Source organism: Meriones unguiculatus, assembly GCF_030254825.1.
Source record: "Meriones unguiculatus strain TT.TT164.6M chromosome 13 unlocalized genomic scaffold, Bangor_MerUng_6.1 Chr13_unordered_Scaffold_28, whole genome shotgun sequence".
Lineage (NCBI taxonomy): Eukaryota > Metazoa > Chordata > Mammalia > Rodentia > Muridae > Meriones > Meriones unguiculatus.
The window spans coordinates 9,069,563-9,090,106 of record NW_026843644.1 but is presented as its reverse complement, the minus strand read 5'-3'; the positions used below and the strand labels follow the sequence as shown (position 1 = coordinate 9,090,106).

General features: G+C 37.7%; 1 protein-coding gene across 1 annotated transcript in view; it reads left to right on the top strand.

Annotated features, from left to right (window-relative positions):
- LOC132650621 (zinc finger protein 850-like) overlaps positions 1 to 17,943 on the top strand; it is a gene marked incomplete at both ends in the record, with an annotated part of 172,930 nt that extends 154,987 nt beyond the window's left edge. The window contains 2 exons of the mRNA XM_060375965.1: positions 8,849 to 8,859; positions 16,458 to 17,943. Coding sequence (XP_060231948.1) covers positions 8,849 to 8,859; positions 16,458 to 17,943 — 1,497 coding nt within the window. The remainder of the gene's footprint in view (positions 1 to 8,848; positions 8,860 to 16,457) is intronic.
- Positions 17,944 to 20,544: the final 2,601 nt, after the last annotated feature.

Genomic DNA, 20,544 nt, shown 5'->3' with positions numbered 1-20,544 from the left:
CATCAGGTTGTGTTCTTATAGTTCATGTAAAACTGCAAGGATTTATTATTTGTAATCTGATGCATTTGTTGGTGTTACCTACACCCACACCTCCTCATTACCCAAACAAAAAACCTACAATAAACCATGTTTTTCACACATTCTCATTGTATCCATGTTTACTTGTGCCTACATTGCACGTAGCCCTCATAAAATGACAAAATGGCTATTGATACCAGCAGTCTTCTCAGTAAAGTTTCATGTACTTTTGATTAGTTATAAAATGTATCTGAATTCTCATGTTTATTGTGTTTATGTTTGTGGTGGATAACTTTTAAAGTAACCTAATTCCTTATTTGTTGAGGTCATGGTTTGTGACTCAGAAGGACAGTATGATAAATGAATGACAACAATAGCAATGGTAAAGGGATTACACACTTATAAAAGACTTTCACAGTCATTGCTTTATTGGTCATGAAACAGTGTATAATTACAGCATAAGCAGTGTCAAATCAACAAACTTCTCTCTCTCTGATTCCAATCTTGCTACATTCCCATTTGTCCATTGGGTAGGAGAACTTTAGTCAACTTGTCTACCTTATAGTTCACAATAGAAAATGAAGGGCAGAAACAACACAACCTAGCAGAAGCAATCACTTTCAAAGAATTTTTTTAATATATTTTTATTTGGTATGTGGAGAAGGAAAATCAAATGTCAGGCTTTTTAGAGCAAATGTTGTTATAGAAATAAAAAGCAAATGTACTTTTACAATATAATATACTATAAAAATGCAGAATGTTGGTTTATTTTGATGGCGTAAGAGTTTTCTGCCAATGAGTCATGCTGCATGAAGTGAAAATGAGTTAAGAAACAGACTGACTTGTTTTGTTTGTATTGAAATAATGACAAATTACAGTTGAATAAAAATGTAATAGTCTTAGACAAGTAACACTTAGTTTTGTTTTGATCAGCTAACCCACCTTAGATGATGACATGTTTATTTTTACTGGGAAAACATGTTTAAACACTTAGCATTTTAAAATATCAGTTTGTATATACTTAATGTATTACATAGTTAATGCATAAATAGTGTATAACATTACATGCTTATTTCCATTATTGTGAATATTATTCAAATTATTTTTTTGTTTTTTAAAGACTATATATTTAATTAATGTTCTATCGGCATTTGTACCTGCATGCCAGAAGAGGGCAACATATCTCAGTATAGATGATTGTGAGCTACCATGTGGTTTCTGAGAATTGAACTCAGGACATCTGAAGGAACAGAGGGTGTTCTTATCTGCTGAGCCACCTCTCTAGCTCCAAACTTTAGTTTTTATTATAGAGAAGAAAGAGTACTGTTTTGGAATTAAGTGAGCAGGGACCCCTGTAATTCCACACAATAGCAGAAAATTACCTCATTTTACCTGTGTGATATATATTTCATATTGGTGAGAGCAAAACATCTGATTTCATAGATCTAGATAAGACTAAAGAATAAGCTTGTTAAACTCCTGAGTGATGTTTCCCCTCTTTGCACACCGAATAATAACTGTACATCATGATTTTTTTTTCCTTGTCTTCACTATTTCACTTCTCTTTGATTGCTTCTCTTCTTTGCATTTTTAGGTAGGAAAATTAAATTAATGCTTTTTAATTGAAAAGGATTCTTCCCTCATACAATATATTCTGACCACTGTTTTCCCTCCCTCCACTTCTCTCATATCCAGCATACCTCCCTTCTTTCCCCATATCTACTTCCTTCCTCTGTATCCATTTCAGAAAAGAACAGGCCTCTAAGATAGGACTGCCAAACAAAATACAAAAAAGATAAGGCCAACAGACCTCACAGTGAGGATGGACAAGGAACCCTAAATAGGGGAAAAAGAGTCTCAAGAGCAGGTGAGAGAGTCAAAGTTATACCTGTTCTTAATGTTAGGAGTCTCACAAAAATATAGAACTAACAGCCATGACATCTCTGCAGTGGACCTGGAGCGGACACATACAAACACAGTCCTTGCTGTTTATGTCTTGGAGACATTCTTGGCCATCAAGGGAGTGGGTTCCATCTAATGGATTGTGCTGCAAGGTAAACCAAACATTAGCTCACCACTCAAGCAAGTTTGGTATAATCATGCCCCCTTTACATCTTGTAAGCAGTACAGATTTTAGGTGGAGTGGTTTTTATTCTGGGTTTATGTCCGGGTTTCTCTTTTGATAGCCTGTACAGTACTGTCTTACCCCAAAGAGACTAGAACATAGGGGTGAAATCTTTTAACCTGCACTTCGTCCACCTCTCCACTTTCAGTGCACTGTGTATAAGCTTTCCTCCAGAGTGTGGCCCTGCTGTTGTTTTTCAGAGAGCAATGCTCTCTCGTAACATCAGCCTGGGCTTTTGGGCATCCTCATACAACCTCCTGGGACAACAACTCAGTTGTGTGAGAAAATACAATGTTGGCTGTATTTGTTTGACCTCCAACCAGCAATGGAGGAGTGTCCCCCTTCCCCAACACCTTTGTCAGTGTGAGTGAGCTGTCACTTGTCCTGTTAAACTTCACCATCTAACATGTGTAAAATTAAAACTCAAAGTAGTTTCCATTTGCATTACCTTAAAGGCTAAGGATGCTGAACCTGAACAGTGTTTCTCAGCCATCTGAGATTCTCCTGTTGAGAATTCTACATTGAGATCTGTTCTCTGTTTTTTATTTTATTTATTTTATTTTTTTAATATTAGTTACAGTTTATTAACTTTTTATTCCCGCTGTAGCCCACTCCCTCACTCCCTTCCAATCCCACCCTCTCTCCCTCATTTCCTCCATGCCCCTTTCCAAGGCCACTGATAAGAGAGGTCCACCTCACCTTAGCTTATCAGGTATCTTCAGGACTGACTGCAATATCCACCTTTGTGTTCTAGGAAGGCTGCTCCTCCCTGGAGGTGGGGGGTAGATCAAAGAGCCAGTCATTGAATTCATGTCATAAACAGTCCCTGTTCCCATTACTATAGAACACACTTGGCTACTAAGCTACCATGGGTTCCATCCGAGCAGGGGTTCTAGGTTATATCCATGCATGGTCCTTGATTGGAGATACAGTCTCATAAAAGACCCCTGTGCCCAGATATATTTGGTCCTTGTAGAGCTCCTGTCCTCTCCAGATGATACTAAGTCTCTCTTCTTTCATATGATTCCTTGCCCTCAGAGGATCAGAACCACAGTGCAAGTGATGCTTAGCACAGAACTCACTGCCTGGGGAGATGTTTTTCTAATAAAATAAAATAAAATAAAATAAAATAAAAATTTCTTAGGCATAAGAGTAAAAGCTCTGATCTAAGAAGGTCTGTGAGCATTAAATCAGACATCTAACAATGTCTGATTTAATGCACACACAGACACATACAGATAATAATAGTCAGAGGTCTCCTCATCCACCTACCCAAAAATCTTAAAAAAAATTAGTTAGATAAGAAACCCTCCTTTAAACATATTCTTAAAAGTCTAAGGTCTTGCCAGCCATGCTTGCACAAGCCTTTAATCCAGGCACCTGAAAGGCAGACACAGGCTGTGCTCTGTGAGTTCAGTGTTGGCCTCGTTGACAAAGAGTCCAGCACAAACGGGCCTACATGATGAAACCCGGTCTTAAAAAAATAAAATAAAATAAAACAGAAAATCTAAGATGGATTTAGTGGCACAGGGCTTGAATCCCAGCCTTCTGGCAGGAAGAAGCAGGCCAGTCTCAGCGAGTCCAAGGTCAGCCTGGTCTACAGATCTAGTTCAAGACAACCAGGGCTAAAAGAAGAGGCCCTGTCTCAAAATACCAAATCGTGTGTGTGTGTGTGTGTGTGTGTGTGTGTGTGTGTGTGTGTGTATACATAAATATATATGTATTAGCTGTATACATACACAGAAAAATTTATTCTGTCAGGTCATTTCATGCAGAAAGCCTTCACTAGTGCAGGTTTCTGTGTTCTTCATCTTCCTATTGAGGAAGAAGTTTTACCTGATGATAGTACTCCAAAGTGTCATGTTTTCCCTGCTTTTTTTTCTCCTGGGTCTCTTCCAGGAGAAAAGTGGCTCCAGTTTACCTGAAGTCACAGAACAAAAAACTCTTTGCATTTTCTTAAATCTCTCTTTAATTCTTAAAATTCTTGGCCTTCTTCCACCTGTTGGACAGAGTGTTCACTCTGCTACAGGTTGAATAATGTTTGTGCAGCTATGCAAGCTGATTCGAGGAGGAAGAGGGTAATTGTATCCTGAGTGCTGAAAGACACAGGGTAGGCTATGGGAGAACAGGCACAAATGATGATGAAATGCAAACATGTGCAGATCTGAAGAAAGTTTGGTCCTAAAAGAGAAGCCTGGACCAGGAATCACTAAGCCTTGTCCTTTCAGTACACTGTAATCCTAAGGGAGGTGCTCATGTCACTTAAGACTCATTGGCCAATCAGATGCTTTCATTCCTGCAGTCAGAGGGAGAGGCAGGTTCTTCCTGGCGCCTTGCTGCAAGTTCGCTCTTTAGCTGAGCAGGGTTGAATGGTTGGTCTGCTCTGGTATAAGCGCTGCTGCTGTGTACTGTGAGGGGATTTCAGCCAAGTTCCGAAGTTGCAACATGGTGTGTGTCCACTGCCCCCAGCCTGGTGGAGCAGGAGACTGAACAGCAGTAGAAGCTGTTTAGGGTCCTTCCTGAGGCTGGGTGGGAGCTGGCAACCAGAAACAGCCACCAGAGAGGCCCCCTTTCCTAGCCCTGAACATAGCCGGGCATCTGAATATCTTGAGTATATTGACTTTTGGTCCCGAACAGAGAGAACTCACTTCTGGAACAGGAGGTTAGAATGAATGCTTTATTTTCTGAGCTCAGGGAAGTGGCCAGTTCAGATCTGAATGGTGCCCCAGGGTATGCTTTATTGTATATTTAAAGGTTTAAATTCACAAGGTGAGGGCCCCTTGGAGAGAGTCGGGGTCATCCAATCAAATGTGGGTTAAGCAAGGGAGTTTATGTTGGAGGCTATGCTGATCCAGTACACCTGGGCTCAACACTTTTAAATGTTTTCTAAGACATTCGGCCTGGAACCTAAGGCCTCTAATTTTTATCACTTGACATTTGTTCCAGAGCTCAAGGTGATAAGGCAACAGAGAAGTGTGTCCTCTGACTGTTAGTAAGTGAGGGCTTACTTATACAATTTAAGGCACCTGGTTAAAGTAACAGCAAGTTTAACCAGTTAACTGATAATTAGGAAAATGTTTCAATGTGTTCAGTGGAAAATGGCGCTGCAACATTGGGACTTTAAAGTTAGATTTATCTTGCTAGTAAAATGGAAGAGCTGTTTGAGGAAGGTTGGGCTCCGGAGGCCACCTCTTACACACTATGTGTATGCATGTTTAATGGAAGTTGTAGGTAACATGTATTGAGTAGCACTTCAGTGTAAAGCTGTGATGTAAATTCATAGAACAGTTGATGTACAGAAATTTTCAGTGCTTAGGTGACAGGACATCACACCAAGTAGAATAGCTAAGAGCTGTTTTAAAACAGATAAGTAGCATGCCAACCCAGCCTGTTAGACATTGGGATGCTAGGAAACCCATTTTCTCAAGAGGATAGTCAACAAATTTGTCTCCAGCCATAACCAAGGAGAAAGCCCCTGATTCATACCAACCATTGGCCCATCTCCATGTCAAAAAAGAGACATCTAACAAGCTGCTTAGTGGGCCATTACAGAATCAGAGCCAACATTAAAGCCTGATGTGCCATAAAGTTGCAGTTTTCTTCTTAAGAAAAGCATAGTTCAGCCACACGGGCAAGACATCTGATGAAAACAGTTGAACAGAGAAAACACTGTTGTGTTGAGGGCTGCCCTGACCAAACAAAACCTTCCTTGAGGTCCTCATGATGGAGAATAATCTAACTTCTCACACTCCTCAAATATGCTTTGCAGAGCCAGTATATCCTGTGGCCTAGGCCTTGGGAGATTTCCCCAAGATTCTGAGTTATTTAAAATAAAGCACTGTTCCTTTTCTAAAACCAGAAATAGGGTGAGCAGCAGGGTAAGGACATTTGAGGAGTGCTTGCTTCTCATTTTGAGAACCCACCTCTTTCAAACACATGGAGATACCCTCATCAGTTCCAAAGTCACTGTGGTGTTGGTAAATAATGTTATTGAGATCTTGTGTTTCCCTCATGCAGTATTGTTTTTTTAGACTCCTCATGATTTTATCCCATTGTATGAGAATTTCTGATCAATTCATAGACTTTTCCTGTTTCCTTCCATTTCTTTCAAGGAAGTAGTGTACAAGATGCTATTCTTCTCAAGAAGCTTAGTTAGGATAAGATGTAGCTTGTGCAAGACCTTCCCACCCTAGCTTTTTGCTGTTGTTGTATTTTTTAATTTTATTTTTATTAATTTTTATTTTATTAGTTTATTCACTTTCCATCCCAGCTGCATCCCCTTCCCGTTTCCTCTCCTAATCCCAAATTCCCTTTCTCCTTCTCTCCCATGCCCCTCCCCCATTCCAATAACAGGGTAGGTCCTTCCCACTTCCATCTAATCCTAGTCCATCAGGTTTCATCAGGACCAGCTTCTCTGTCTTCCTCTGTGGACTGACAAGGCTGTTCCCCCCTCAGGTGGAGGTGATCAAAGAGCCAGTCATTGAGTTCATGTCAGAGACAGTCCCTGTTCCCTCTACCAGGGAACCCCCTTGGACACTGAACTGCCATGGGGCACTTCTATGCAGGAGTTCCAAGTTATCTCCATGCATGATCCTTCCTTGGAGTATCAGTCTCAGAAATGACCCCTGTGCCCAGAGTTCTTGGTTCTGTTGCTCTTGTGGGGCTTTTTTTCCTTCCAGGTCCCTCTATCTCCCCCTTCCTCCCCCAAATTCCCTGCACTCTGCAAAAAGGTGGGCTATGAGTCTCAGCATATTTTTTTGATATCCTGCTGAGTAAAGTCTTTCAGAAGCCCTCTGTGATAGGCTCCTGTCCTGTTTTCTGTTTTCTCCCTCTTCCGATGTCTGTCTTGTTTGCCTTTCTCAATGAAGATTGAGTATCGTACCAGGGTCCTCCCTCTTGATCAGCTTCCTTAGGTGTACAGATTTTAGTATGATTATCCTATATTATATGTCTAATATCCACTTATAAGTGAGTATATACCATGTGCCTCTTTCTGCTTCTGGGATACCTCACTCAGGATGATCATTTCTAGATCCCACCTTTTGCTTGCTGATTTCATGCTTTCTTTGCTGAGTAGTATTCCATTGTGTAAATGTACCATAATTTCTGTATCCATTTCTCCGATGAGGGACATCTGGGTTGTTTCCAGCTTCTGACTATTACAAATATAGCTTCTATGAACATGGTTGAGCAAATGTCCTTGTTGTATACTTGAGTAACTTTTGGATATATGCCTAGGAGTGGTATAGCTGGATCTTGAGTTAGCACTATTCCTAAGTGTCTGAGAAAGGACCAGATTGATTTCCAAGGTGGTTGCACAAGTTTACTTTTCCACCAGCAATGGAGAAGGGTTCCGCTTCACATAATCTCCAGCATGTGTTGTCACTTGAGTTTTTGATGTTAGCCATTCTTATGGGTGTAAGGTGAAATCTCAGGGTCGTGTTGGTTTGCATTTCCATGAGACTAAAGATGTTGGACCTTTCTTTACGTGTTTCTTTGTGATTTGATGTTCCTTTATTGAGAATTCTGTTTAGCTCTGTATCCCATTTTTTAAATTGGATTACTTGATTTGTTGCTTCTTAATTTCTTTATATATTCTAGATATCAGCCCTCTGTCAGATATAGAGTTGGTGAAGATCCTTTCCCAACCTGTAGATCGTCTGTAAACTGTTTTGTTCTGATGACAGTGTCCTTTGTTTTACAGAAGCCTTTCAGTTTCATGAGGTCCCATTTATTGATTGTTGATTTTAGAGCCTGTGCTGTTGGTGTTCTGTTCAGGAAGTTGTCTCCTGTGCCAATGTGTTCTAGGCTCTTCCCCACTTTTTCTTCTAACAGGTTTAGTGTGTCCGTTTTTATATTGAGGTCTTTGATCCATATGTATTTTAGTTTTGTGCAGGATGATAAGTATTTGTCTGTTTGCATTTTTGTACGTGTACACATCCAGTTAGTCCAACACCATTTGATAAGATGTCTTTTTTTTTTTCATTGTATGGTTTTGGCACTTTTTCTACCTTCTACTTTTCTTAACATTTGAAACCACTGAGTCCTCTCTCTTCTACCTTGACACTGAATAATGACCTGCTGTATTATGGAAGTGGAGTACTTAAATCATTCAAGGAATATCTTTGCTGTGTAAATCTCCCATTTGTTTCAGTGGCTAGACTTGAAATCTCTGGTCCATATTAAAATTGTTTAATGTATAAACTGAAGCCTAAAATTAAGAGACTTAAGAAAGACTGTGTGTATGGAATACAAAATCAGTTTTAGGATGACTTCACTTATAGCATTAAGTAGAGCTAGATACGTGCTACTATTAAAGAGATTATTTTTTAGTTAACCATTTAATTATGTATGGTGTACTTTCACTGTGGGGGTGGATATTAATTCTAGAACAGCTGCATCTTCAGCCTTTTGGAAAAATATTTCTAAGGCAAGCTTTATTGGTACAGGTCTCTTAGATCCCAGTCTATTGCTTCCCAGCAGCATGACTTTGCTTTCCTCTTGGTTAAAATTCCCAAAATTTTAAGGTAAAGCCTGTACCACAGCTGAGTTCTAAAAATTACTCATTTGAGTCATGTAATGAGCTGCCTATTTATGTGTGCGAAGTGGGAAGACAACTTGAAAAAAATGAAGGTCAAATTTCTGGGACTTAAGGAACTCAATTCCAGGGTTAAAAGGAGTTTCTGAGCTGCAGTGGTGTCACAGATGCACATTGTGTTATATAGTTAACTAGGGCAGATTTCACAGCTTGTGACATAATAGACGTGGCAGGAAACAGTTATAAAATTATTATTTAACATTGTTTTGTTTAGGGGCATCAGTGGGACTGGATTTGCCTGCAGTCACTAGGGGGCCATGCAGGGCTACAGTGCCATAGTCTGTCATTTTGGTGACCTCCATTTAGAGAGACAGGTCATGGGGACTCTGTTTGAAAATAAGGTCAGTAGTACCTAGAGCATAATTTGAACAGTGTAGGAGTTACTTTGAGTTATTTTTGTGGGAGTTGTGATGTTTGTGTTTATTTAATTTCTATATGTATATAATCATAGGAAACATTGGTCTACCTTTTTTTCTTGGTTGAGTTTCCTTAGGTGTCTTGATGAAAACTTGAGTATATTGTTGGGCTTATGTTTTGGAATTTTTGCTATATTCCTTCACACATATTGTATACAATCGTCATTACTTTTGCTGAACAGTAAGTACAGAAGTCATATTTTTGTGTCCGTAATATATCTTCATAATCCTGCGTTTCATAATACTGTGGGTTTTTTACATGATAAATTCAGTTCACAGCATGCCAGCCTAAAATTGCTGGTTGCCACCATTCAAAGAACATGCATGGAATGGACCTAGGCACTTACACATGTCTAGTTGATGGTCAGCTTTGTCTTCATGTTGGTCACCTAGAATCTGAAATGGGGGCTGTCTGTGACATGGACACAGTTGACTGCTTATGAATCATTTTGCCCTAGCTTGGAAGCCTTCTCTGGCCTCAGTGGAAGAAGATGCACTTAGTCTGTATGCAACTTGATGTGCTGAGATTTGTTATGGGGAGTCTCCCCTTTCCTGAGAAGAAGGGGAGGAGGAGTGAAGGATGACGGTGGGGATGATAACAGCAGGAGAGGAGGTACAGAGCTTTGAGCAGGCTATAAGGTGAAAAAGTAAGTAAACTAATGAGAAAATGGCTGGTTTCTATGTAAACGAGAGATTGCATTGACTGATGATTTCTATAGAAGGTTCTTCAATTGAGGATGGCAGTATCCCTAATTAAGTGGCCCTGGGCTGCATAAAAAAGCTAGCTGAGCCTGAGACAATGAAGAAATGAGAGCAAGACAGGAAACAATATTTGCCCTGATTTTTTTCCTTAGTTTTCTTGAAATTTGAGTTTCTATCCTAGGTTTTCAAAATGATGGGCCAAAAAAGTAAACCCATTCATGACCTGAGATGTTGGTGGTTAGGGGATTCAATTACAGCAGCACAGTAGCAGGTTAGAAGAAAAAAAAGTATGCTAAAAGTGACTTTTCTCCTGGACATTAACATTAAAATGTTTAATAAAATGTATGTATGTATGTATATATGTATTGTTTGAAGTTACATACTTCTTTATGTCACATCGTGCTGAAGTTCTGCCTTGTAAGAGAATTTCCTACAGATTCTATATAATGACACAATAATTAAATTAATTTCAAAAAAGCATGTTATAGATGTATAATATGACTGTGTTCTTAGACTATGACAGATATATGAAGATTTGATGACAGTTTTGGAGGTTTATTTGGACGAATTCTAATTTGATGGGCAAGGTCATGTTGCCAGTTTTCCCTCTGGATATTTCAGAGAATGTATTAATATTATTCTTTTTCATTTTTATTTATTATGTTTATTTCATGTCCCACCTACAGCCCCCTCCGTTATCACCTTTCAATTCCATTGTCTCTCTCTCTGAGTGTATTAAAATTTTTAGAGAGATTAGTTTGTTTTTTGACTTTACATCCAAAGAGTGATCCTTCCTTCCTCTACTCTCAGTCCACCCTCACCCTTTTCCTCCCCTCTCACAAAAATAGAGCCTTAGTCTTCCTGTATCACCCCATTGCAGCACATCAAGTCACATCAGGACTGAGCATATTCTCATCTACTAAGGCCATTCAAGGCACACTTGACAGGGGGAGATTTTCTAAAAGCGGGCAGTAGAGTTCCTTTTAGAAACAGTCCCCTCAACTTACCACTCAACCCACATGGACCCAACCACCCTTAGTACAGATAAGTTCAAGAAGCCTAGGTCTAGAACATGCATGCTCCTTAGCTGATGTCTCATTTTCTTAACCCCCCCCCCCAGGTCTGGGTTACTTTTCTCTGTTGGTCTTCTTGTGGCTTTCTATCCCTTTCGGGTTCTTCCATGTTTCCCCCAGTACTTCCATAAGACGCCCAGAGATCCTCCCCATGCTTAGTTGCAAGTTCCAGCATCTCTCTCCATTGGCTATTGGGTGGAGCCTCTGAGGTAACAGGCATAATTAGGCTCTTTTCTACAAGCTCAGCAATGCAACATTTACAGTTTCATTGGCTGGCTCTCTAGTGTAGTGTGGGTCTCAGGTTGGCCCAATTATTGGTTGGACATTCCCTCAATCTTTGTTCCATCATTATCCCTAAACTTATTGCAGTCAGGGTAATTTTTGGATAGTGGGTTTTGTTGTCCAGTTGTTGTTCCCTCTCTCCACTAGTCCTGACTGGCTAAGAGGTGGTCACTTCATACTTAATTTTCCATGTCTCTCTTCTCCTGCCCCTCCATTAGGATTCTCAGCTAGAGTCACGCCCAGTCACACCCAGGTCCTCTCATGAAACTTCCCTGTCAAATGACTCCAAGGAGAAGCCCCCTCAGTTACCCTTCTTGTTCTCATGCCTCTCACGTCCTACTACAATTCTCCCCACATCTGCTACCCACATTTGTTTCCCTCCCCATTCTAACTTCTGCACAGTTCCCACTATTCATCTACTTCTGCTGTCTGTTCTCTTTTTTTTTTTATTCTGAGTGATATTCTGCCAACCTCCCATGGACCCTTCTTACTTAGCTTCTTTGGGTGTGTGGATTGTAGAATGTGTATGCTGTACTATAGGTCTAATATCTGCTTATAAGCAATGTGTTTCTTTCTGTGTCTGGGTTACCTCTCTCAGGATGATCTTTTCTAGTTTGATCCATTTGCCTGCAATTTCCATGATTTATTTTTAATAACTGAGGTGTATTCCATTGTGTAAATGTATTAGTAGTTCTTTATCCATTCTTCACTTTCTGGATGTTATGAATAAAACAGCTATGAACATAGTAGAACAAATGTCCTTGTTCTATAATGAAACATCTTTGGGATATATTCCCTGGAGTGGTATAGATGGGTATTGAGGTAGAAATATGCCCAATTTTCTGAGAATGCACTAGTTTGATTACCAGAGAAGTAGTACAAGTTTGCACTCCCATCAGACCTGGAGGAAAGTTCCCTTTTCTCTACATCCTCACCAGAATGTGTTGTCACTTGAGTTTTTTTATCTTAGCAACTTTATTGGTGTACGATGGAATCTTAGAGTCATTTTGATTTCCATTTGTCTAATGGCTAAGGACTTTGATCTTTTCTTTAAGTGTTTCTCAGCCATTTCACTTTTCTCTCTTATGACTTCTCAGTTTAGCTCTGAACCCCATTTTTAAATTGGTTTTTTTGATTTGTTGGTGTTTAATTTCTTAAGTTCTTTGTATATTTTGGATATTACTTTTCTGTCTGATGTAGGGTTGGTGTAGATATTTTCCCAATCTGTTGACTGCTGTTTTGTTCTATTGATAGTGTCCTTTGACTTACAGAAGCTTTTCAGTTTGAGATGCCATTTATTGTTGATCTCAGAGCCTGTGCTGATGTTGTTCTCCTGTGTTAATTAGTTCCAGAATTTTCTCCACCTTGTCTTCTATATGATTTAGAGTCTCTGGGTTTATGTGACGGTCTTTGATTCCCTTGGACTTCAGTTTCTGCAGGGTCATACAAAGGGTCTATTTTCATTTTTCTATGTGCAGACATCTACCACAATTTGTTTAAGATGCTGTCTTTTTTCCATTGTATAATTTTGGCTTCTTTGTTGAAAGTAAAGTTCCAGTAGGGGTGTGGGTTTATTTCTGTGTCATTATTCCAATTTTATAGGATTGTACTGTTATCAAGGGTATTTTATTTTTCCACTTAAATTTAATGTTTGCTCTTTCAAGGTCTGTAAAGAACTGTGTTGGAATGTTGTTGGGAAATGGATTGAATCTATAGACTCCATTTTTAAGAATGCTGCTTTAGAGAAAGGGAATAAAGGGAGCATTTGGGAGGGGAGAAGGAGGACGGATGCAAAGTGAATAAACTGTAATTAATAAAATATTTAAAAAAGAATGCTGTTTTTCTATGTTAATCCTATATATCCATGAGTTTGGGAGATCTTTCCATCTTTTGATATTTTCTTCAGTTTCTTTCTTTAAAGACTTCAAATTCTAGTCATAGAGGTCTTTCACTTCATCTTGTTTGTGGCTACTGTTCAGGGTGTTGTTTTCCAAATTTTATTCTCAGCCCATTTTTTATTTGTATACAGAAGGAATAATGAAAATTTTAGTTGTGCTCCCAGCCACTTTTGTGTATTTCAAATACACAAGTGTATTTCAACTGTAGGAATTCCCTGGTAGGATTTCTTGGGTCACCTAGGTATACTAAGAAATCATCTACGAATAGTGATACTTTGAATTCTTCCTTTCCAATTTGTATCTCCTTTATAACCTTCAGTTGTCTTATTGTTTTGGCTAGGACTTAAGGAGTATATTGAAGAGATATGGAGATATGTACCTCATATGAGTGGAATTTCTTTAAGTTTCTCTCCAAATAATTTGATGTTGGCCCTCAGTTCGCTTTTTACTACCTTTATTATGTTAAGTGTGTGCCTGAATCCTTGTATGCTTGATTTCTCCAAGTCTTTTAACATGAAGGGTTGTTGAATTTTGTCAAAGCCTTTTTTTTTTCATCTAATGAGATGATCATGTGATCTTGGTCTTTCAGTCAGTTTATATGGTGGATTACGGATGGATTTTCATATACTGAACTATCCCTATATTTCTGAGATTAAGCCAATTTTTTCATCATGTATATCTTTGATGTGTTCTTGCATATGTTTTACGAGTATTTTATTGAATATATTTGTGTTACAGACAGCTATTAGCTGTCATATGTGTGCTGGGAATTTAACCCATGTCCTCTGGAAGAACAGACAGTGTTCTTAACTACTGAGCCATACCTCCATCCCCATGTTGCTTATTTATGATCAACATTTACATTGCTAATATTTTCATCTCTCCTTTTGTAATTGTTCAAACATACATTTCATTTTTAAGAAGATCATATTAATATTACAGTTTAAAATGAGGTACTTCAGGTTTCTAGACATGTATGCAGAACTGGAGTGAATGTGTAACTCTTTATAAAAAGTTGAGAAAGATCTTTAAGGTTTTTTATCTTGTTTGTTTGATTAATTTTTGCATATTGTTCAGGATCTTATTATGTACCCCTTAGTGTCCTGGAATTTATTGCAAAGAGCCGTCTACCATCCACCTCTGTGAAATACACCAGCCTCTGTTTCCTGAGTGATTTTGGAATTAAAGTCATCAGATAATACGCCCAGCCTGCCCATTCTTATAAGAGTCAGGAATCATTTATACTATTTTTCTCATGTGGGCTCTGTACTGTTTTTCTCTTTACTCTCTCTCTCTCTTTATCTGTTAATTGACATTTCTCTTGTAAGCCTATATCCTACTAAAAGGATGCAGAAATTAGAGAGGTGAACCTCACTGTTGAGTTTACTCCGAAAAAGAGTTGGTGATCACATTACAACTTGTGTGTCAGAAACTAAGTAGAAGAGCCACCAGAATACATTGAAAATATTGTAAAAGAAGGATACATTTCCAGTATTCTAAGTATCATACTTTCTGTTGTACATGTGTGTGGATATTTTAGACTGCATTGACCTACAATGATGTGCATGTGAACTTCACTCAAGAAGAGTGGGCTTTGCTGGATCCTTCCCAAAGGAATCTCTACAAAGATGTGATGCTAGAGACCTACAGGAACCTCACTGCAATAGGTAGGGCAATGAATTTTCTTTACTTCTTAAAATATGGGGAAACACTATTCATTATTGATGTGCTTCTGTAATTTCTCTTGAGGATGAGGAAGAATTAGATGAATCGATCTTTGATTGACAAATAGATCACGACTTAAACTTTGTATTATTTCCAATAATAAAGCATACATTTTCTGTTACTGTATTTTAGGCTACAATTGGGAAAGTCATAATATAGAAGAGCACTGTCAAAATTCTAGAAGACATACAAGGTAATTTTCATTGTAAGCTGATATGAATATGGTTCTGAAAAAAATTTTATTATTTTCTGGAAGTTTGAAAGAGAAGGGACAGTGTAAATGATCAGTTTTAAGTGTATTTATTGATGATGACTAACTTGTTACTAAACTATGTACGTCCACGTTAGGTATTTGATGTGTGTTTGCAAGGCACTCCTCTAAGAAAGAATGCAAGGAATAATACTCACACAAGATCAATGATTAAATTGTTTACTCATTAGCGCTGAGGTAAAACTGCAATTTGTTTAGTATCCTACAACTCAGATATTGCTAAATGTATTCACAGTAAATAGGTGATGAAAGTATATCCAAAAGATTATACTAATCAACTCATCCATAGTAAAATGGGGTTACTCATATACTTGTAGTAATGTTGCTAAGTTTTGTGAGAAGGGCAGTTTTTTTAGAGTCAGGAATGTTGTTGTGGAAAAACCATAATCACTATATCACATGTCTGTGATGAACAAAAATCAAATGTGTGAATGCATCATGGAATCATGTCATTTATTATTATTCTTTTAATAATTATATCATATATCACAATGAGTACAAGTCATTTTAATATGTGTATATTGAAAGAAACCATGTACCAACCAGAACAACTAAAAGGTATAGAAGTCCCCATTTTGAGTAGATGTTTAAAAATTGATACCTATTATGCTTTATATGGGCTATTTAGAGCTTCCTGCAGTACAAATAATGATGCAGAGGCTTTTTAATATTTTAAAGCTTAGGCAATTTACTGGGCAGATTCTGAACCTTTTTTTCCCTAACACAAACCTAGCACAGTGTCCAAATGTATGGCCAGCTCTACTTCTTTGTTCATGGTCATGTCCATCTGTTAACCTCACTGTCATGCTGGTGAATGATGTGTCATTTGCTTTCTTCTTCCCAGCAACACTTTCTCACTCAGAAGTTCTGTCCTGCATTTTGCGCCCTGCTATCACTTGTTAGCTCGTTATTATTTCCAATAGATAAGTAAGGAAGGGCAAAGGTTTACAAAATATATGACAGGTGATCAGCCATAGAACTAACAACACTATGATTTCATCAGTACTTAGCTGATTGCTGGCTCAGCAAAACAACCAGTAGAGGAGAACACTGTGAATGTAAAAATAATGATGAAAACTCAAAATGTAATTATTCTTTACTTTTAATTCAAACTGCAAAATTAAGTCATGTGGCAAAAACGTCCATTAGTGTAATGAATGTGGAAAAGCTGTCATATGTGCCAATTAACTTTGCAGGTATGAAAACAATCAATGTGCAGATAAACTCCCTGAAGATACTCAATATGAAGTCTTTGCACATCACAGTAGTCCCCACACATGTAAAAGTATGCATACTGGTGCGGACCACTATGAATGTAGCCTATATAGTAATGCCTTTGCAAATAAAAGTCATATCCTAAGACATAAAAGGATACATATAGGAGAGAAACCTCATGAATGTAACCGATGTGGTAAAGCCTATGCATCTAACAGTGATCTCCTAAGACATAAAGGAACTCACACTGGAGAAAAACCTTATGAATGTAATCAATGTGGTAAAGCCTTTGTACGTAACAGACATCTAATACATAAAAGAACTCACACTGGAGAGAAACCTTATGAATGTATCCAATGTGGTAAAGCCTTTGCATATAACAGTAGACTTTTAGTACATAAACGAACTCACACTGGAGAAAAACCTTATGAATGTAATCAATGTGGGAAAGCCTTTGCATGGAACAGTGATCTCCAAAAACATAAAAGAACTCACACTGGAGAGAAACCTTATGAATGTAACCAATGTGGTAAAGCCTTTGCTGATAACAGTAGTCTCCAAAGACATAAAAGAACTCACACTGGAGAAAAACCTCATGAATGTAACCAATGTGGTAAAGCCTTTGCATCTAACAGTAATCTACAAGTACATAAAAGAATTCACACCGGAGAGAAACCTTATGAATGTAACCAATGTGGTAAAGCCTTTGTACGTAACAGTCATCTCCTAGTACATAAAAGAACTCACACTGGAGAAAAACCTCATGAATGTAACCGATGTCGTAAAGCCTATGCATCTAACAGTGATCTCCTAAGACATAAAGGAACTCACACTGGAGAAAAACCTTATGAATGTAATCAATGTGGTAAATCCTTTTCATGGAACAGTGATCTCCAAAAACATAAAAGAACTCACACTGGAGAGAAACCTTATGAATGTAACCAATGTGCTAAAGCCTTTGCAGATAACAGTAGTCTCCAAAGACATAAAAGAACTCACACTGGAGAGAAACCTTATGAATGTAACCAATGTGGTAAAGCCTTTGCATCTAACAGTAATCTACGAGTACATAAAATAATTCACACTGGAAAGAAACCTTATGAATGTAACCAATGTGGTAAAGCCTTTGCACAGAACAGTAATCTCCTAGTACATAAAAGAACACACACTGGAGAAAAACGTCATGAATGTAACCGATGTGGTAAAGCCTATGCATCTAACAGTGATCTCCTAAGACATAAAGGAACTCACACTGGAGAAAAACCTTATGAATGTAATCAATGTGGTAAAGACTTTGCATATAACAGTAAGCTTTTAGTACATAAACGAACTCACACTGGAGAAAAACCTTATGAATGTAATCAATGTGGGAAAGCCTTTGCATGGAACAGTGATCTCCAAAAACATAAAAGAATTCACACCGGAGAGAAACCTTATGAATGTAACCAATGTGGTAAAGCCTTTGCACAGAACAGTAATCTCCTGGTACATAAAAGAACTCACACTGGAGAAAAACCTCATGAATGTAACCAATGTGGTAAAACCTTTTCACAGAACAGTCAATTCCTAATACATAAAAGAACTCACACTGGAGAGAAACCTTATGAATATAACCAATGTGGTAAAACCTTCATAGATAACAGTGTTCTCCGAAGACATAAAAATCCATGTTCCAGAAATCCTTATGAATATAACTAATGTCATGAAGTCTTTTCATGTAAGACTTATCTTGAACAAGAACACTTATTGAAGTGAAACCCTATGAATATGACCAATGTGTGAAAAAGTTTGCATGCCATAATAATCTCCATGTACATATAAGAAGCACACTGGATAGAAACTTTTTGAATGAAATCAATGTGATAAAGCATTTTGATGTAATAGTAATCTCCTATGACATAAAGAACACATACTAGAGAGAAACCTTATGAATGTAACTAAGGTGGTGAAGCCATTGTGTGTAACAGTAGTCTCCTAATACAAAAAAGAACTAACACTGGAGAGAACTCTTATGGATGTAATCAATGTGTGAAAGCCTTTGTATGTAACAGTCATCTCCTAATACATAAAGGAGCTCACACTTGAGAGAAACCTTATTAATGTAACCTATGTGGTAAAGCCTTTTCACATAAATGTCATCTAATGAAAACGTGCTGTTTTCAATCATCTTCAACATCATGAAAGGATTCATACTGGAACGAAAGACTATGAGTGTATTTACATGGTGAAGCTACTCCACATTTGTATAATCTTTGTCATCATGAAAGAATTCATACAGAGAGAAAATTTATGAATGTGTTAAAATGGGAGACCTTTACACATATCTATATTCTACATCCTCATAAAAGTTTCAAAATGGAGAGAAAAATCTGAGAATATAATCAATATGGTAAGGCTTTTGTGTTCTTCTGTTCACTGAATCCAATACAACTCAAACAGGTCAATACAGATAAAAAAAATATTGTCATCCAGTTTGATGAAGGACACATAATGTTGAACTGTGATGCCTACCCATCCAATGAGCCAGAAAGTTACAGAGGTTCTGAGCTTGAAAATCATAAACATCTTTAGCGTTTTACAACTTAATTATTTCCATCAGTCATGGTTTAGGCCTATGGGATTTGTTTATGTCTTTGAGGAAGTCACCTGATGCAAAATGTAGGTTTAACAGTCAAAACATTCATATCCATTTGTTCTTTTGTGGTTAGAAAAAGTTATTATGTTTTAGGATAGAGAATCTGTGGTTTGGGTCAGTCATTTTAGTTAGGGGACCAAAAATCATGGTATGGAACAGTCATGTTTTGGGCAACAAAAGTTTAGGAATTAAAGTCGGTCAGCTATTGGGAAGTCTACAGGTTTCTTAGGGACTATGAACTTAAACTTATTTTCACCTTATAAATCAATGAAGGCTGGTAACTAAAAGGAAATACTTAGGACAGATTGCTTTTTCATGTTCCCACATACAATTTGCTTTTACATGTAGTACATATCAAAGTCATGTTCAAGTATACAAATGGTCAGATAGTAGAGAGAAACCTTTCACATGCCTTCATGTGATAAAGCCTTTTCTTAATACAGTTATCCCCAAATACATAAAAGAACACACACTGCAGTGAAACCCTCTCAATAAGCAATGTGGTACATCCTTTTCATAGGGTTTTCTTTGAAATCATTAGAAAAAGACATGCTGCAGAGAAACCCCCTGAATGTAGTCAGTATGGTAAGGTTTTCTGCTTCATGCTACCATTATATAAGAGTAAAAGCCTTACTGTGTGGGCTACATCTTAAAGCCTTTGCATATCGCAGTAGTCTTTGAGAACCTAAAAGAACTCATTCGGATGAACATCTATTAGAATAAAAATTTTGTTAAGATCTTTGACCCACCAGGTTGCATTCAATTACACTAGATTATTTTCGAGAAAAATTTTAACAAGTGTCAACAGTGTATGCATGCATTTATGACATCCATCCTTATTTTGTTTCCAATTGAAATCTCATGGACCAAAGGCATATGAATTGAAAAAATAAGATAATATGTTTTTATTTCACAATTCACTTCAATTACATGAAATAAATCATCCAGTTGTAACATTTATGTGTGCGTATTAGTGCATTTTCTGTGACCAAACACAATGTCTAAGGCAACTTCCAAATGTGTTGACTTTGCCTTATGATATGGTAGAGGATATGTGATCACTTTAAATTGGGCAACAAGTGTCATACATGGCAGCTAAAGTAGGAAGCTTGGAGCTCACAACCTCCACCTACAGCATGAAGCAGAGAGTGGGAACTACAGAAGGTATGCAGCTGAAAACTATCAAGCCCACCCCAAATAACATACTTTCTCCAGCAGGGATACATTTCTTAAACATTCCCAAATGATACCACCAACTGAGAAGGATTCATTTCTCTGACTTCAAACCTACGTGTTTGATTTCTGTTACATGAAAGAATTCATGATGAAGAAAACATTTGTAGATAAGCCTGTAGTTGCCGCAACACCTGAGTTCAGTAATGAATGCTTATATAAGTAAAACATTCATGAGTAAACATATATTCAAGAATTTGTTTTAATTTCCCTTATGTGATATGTTATGGTGTATACGTGCTAGTGAGAGTACAACTTATTGCTATTATGTACAACATCTCATATGTAAGTTCTTAACATGGAACACAAAGAATCTCATACTGGCCCTTATTTAGCCTGAAAATATATTTACG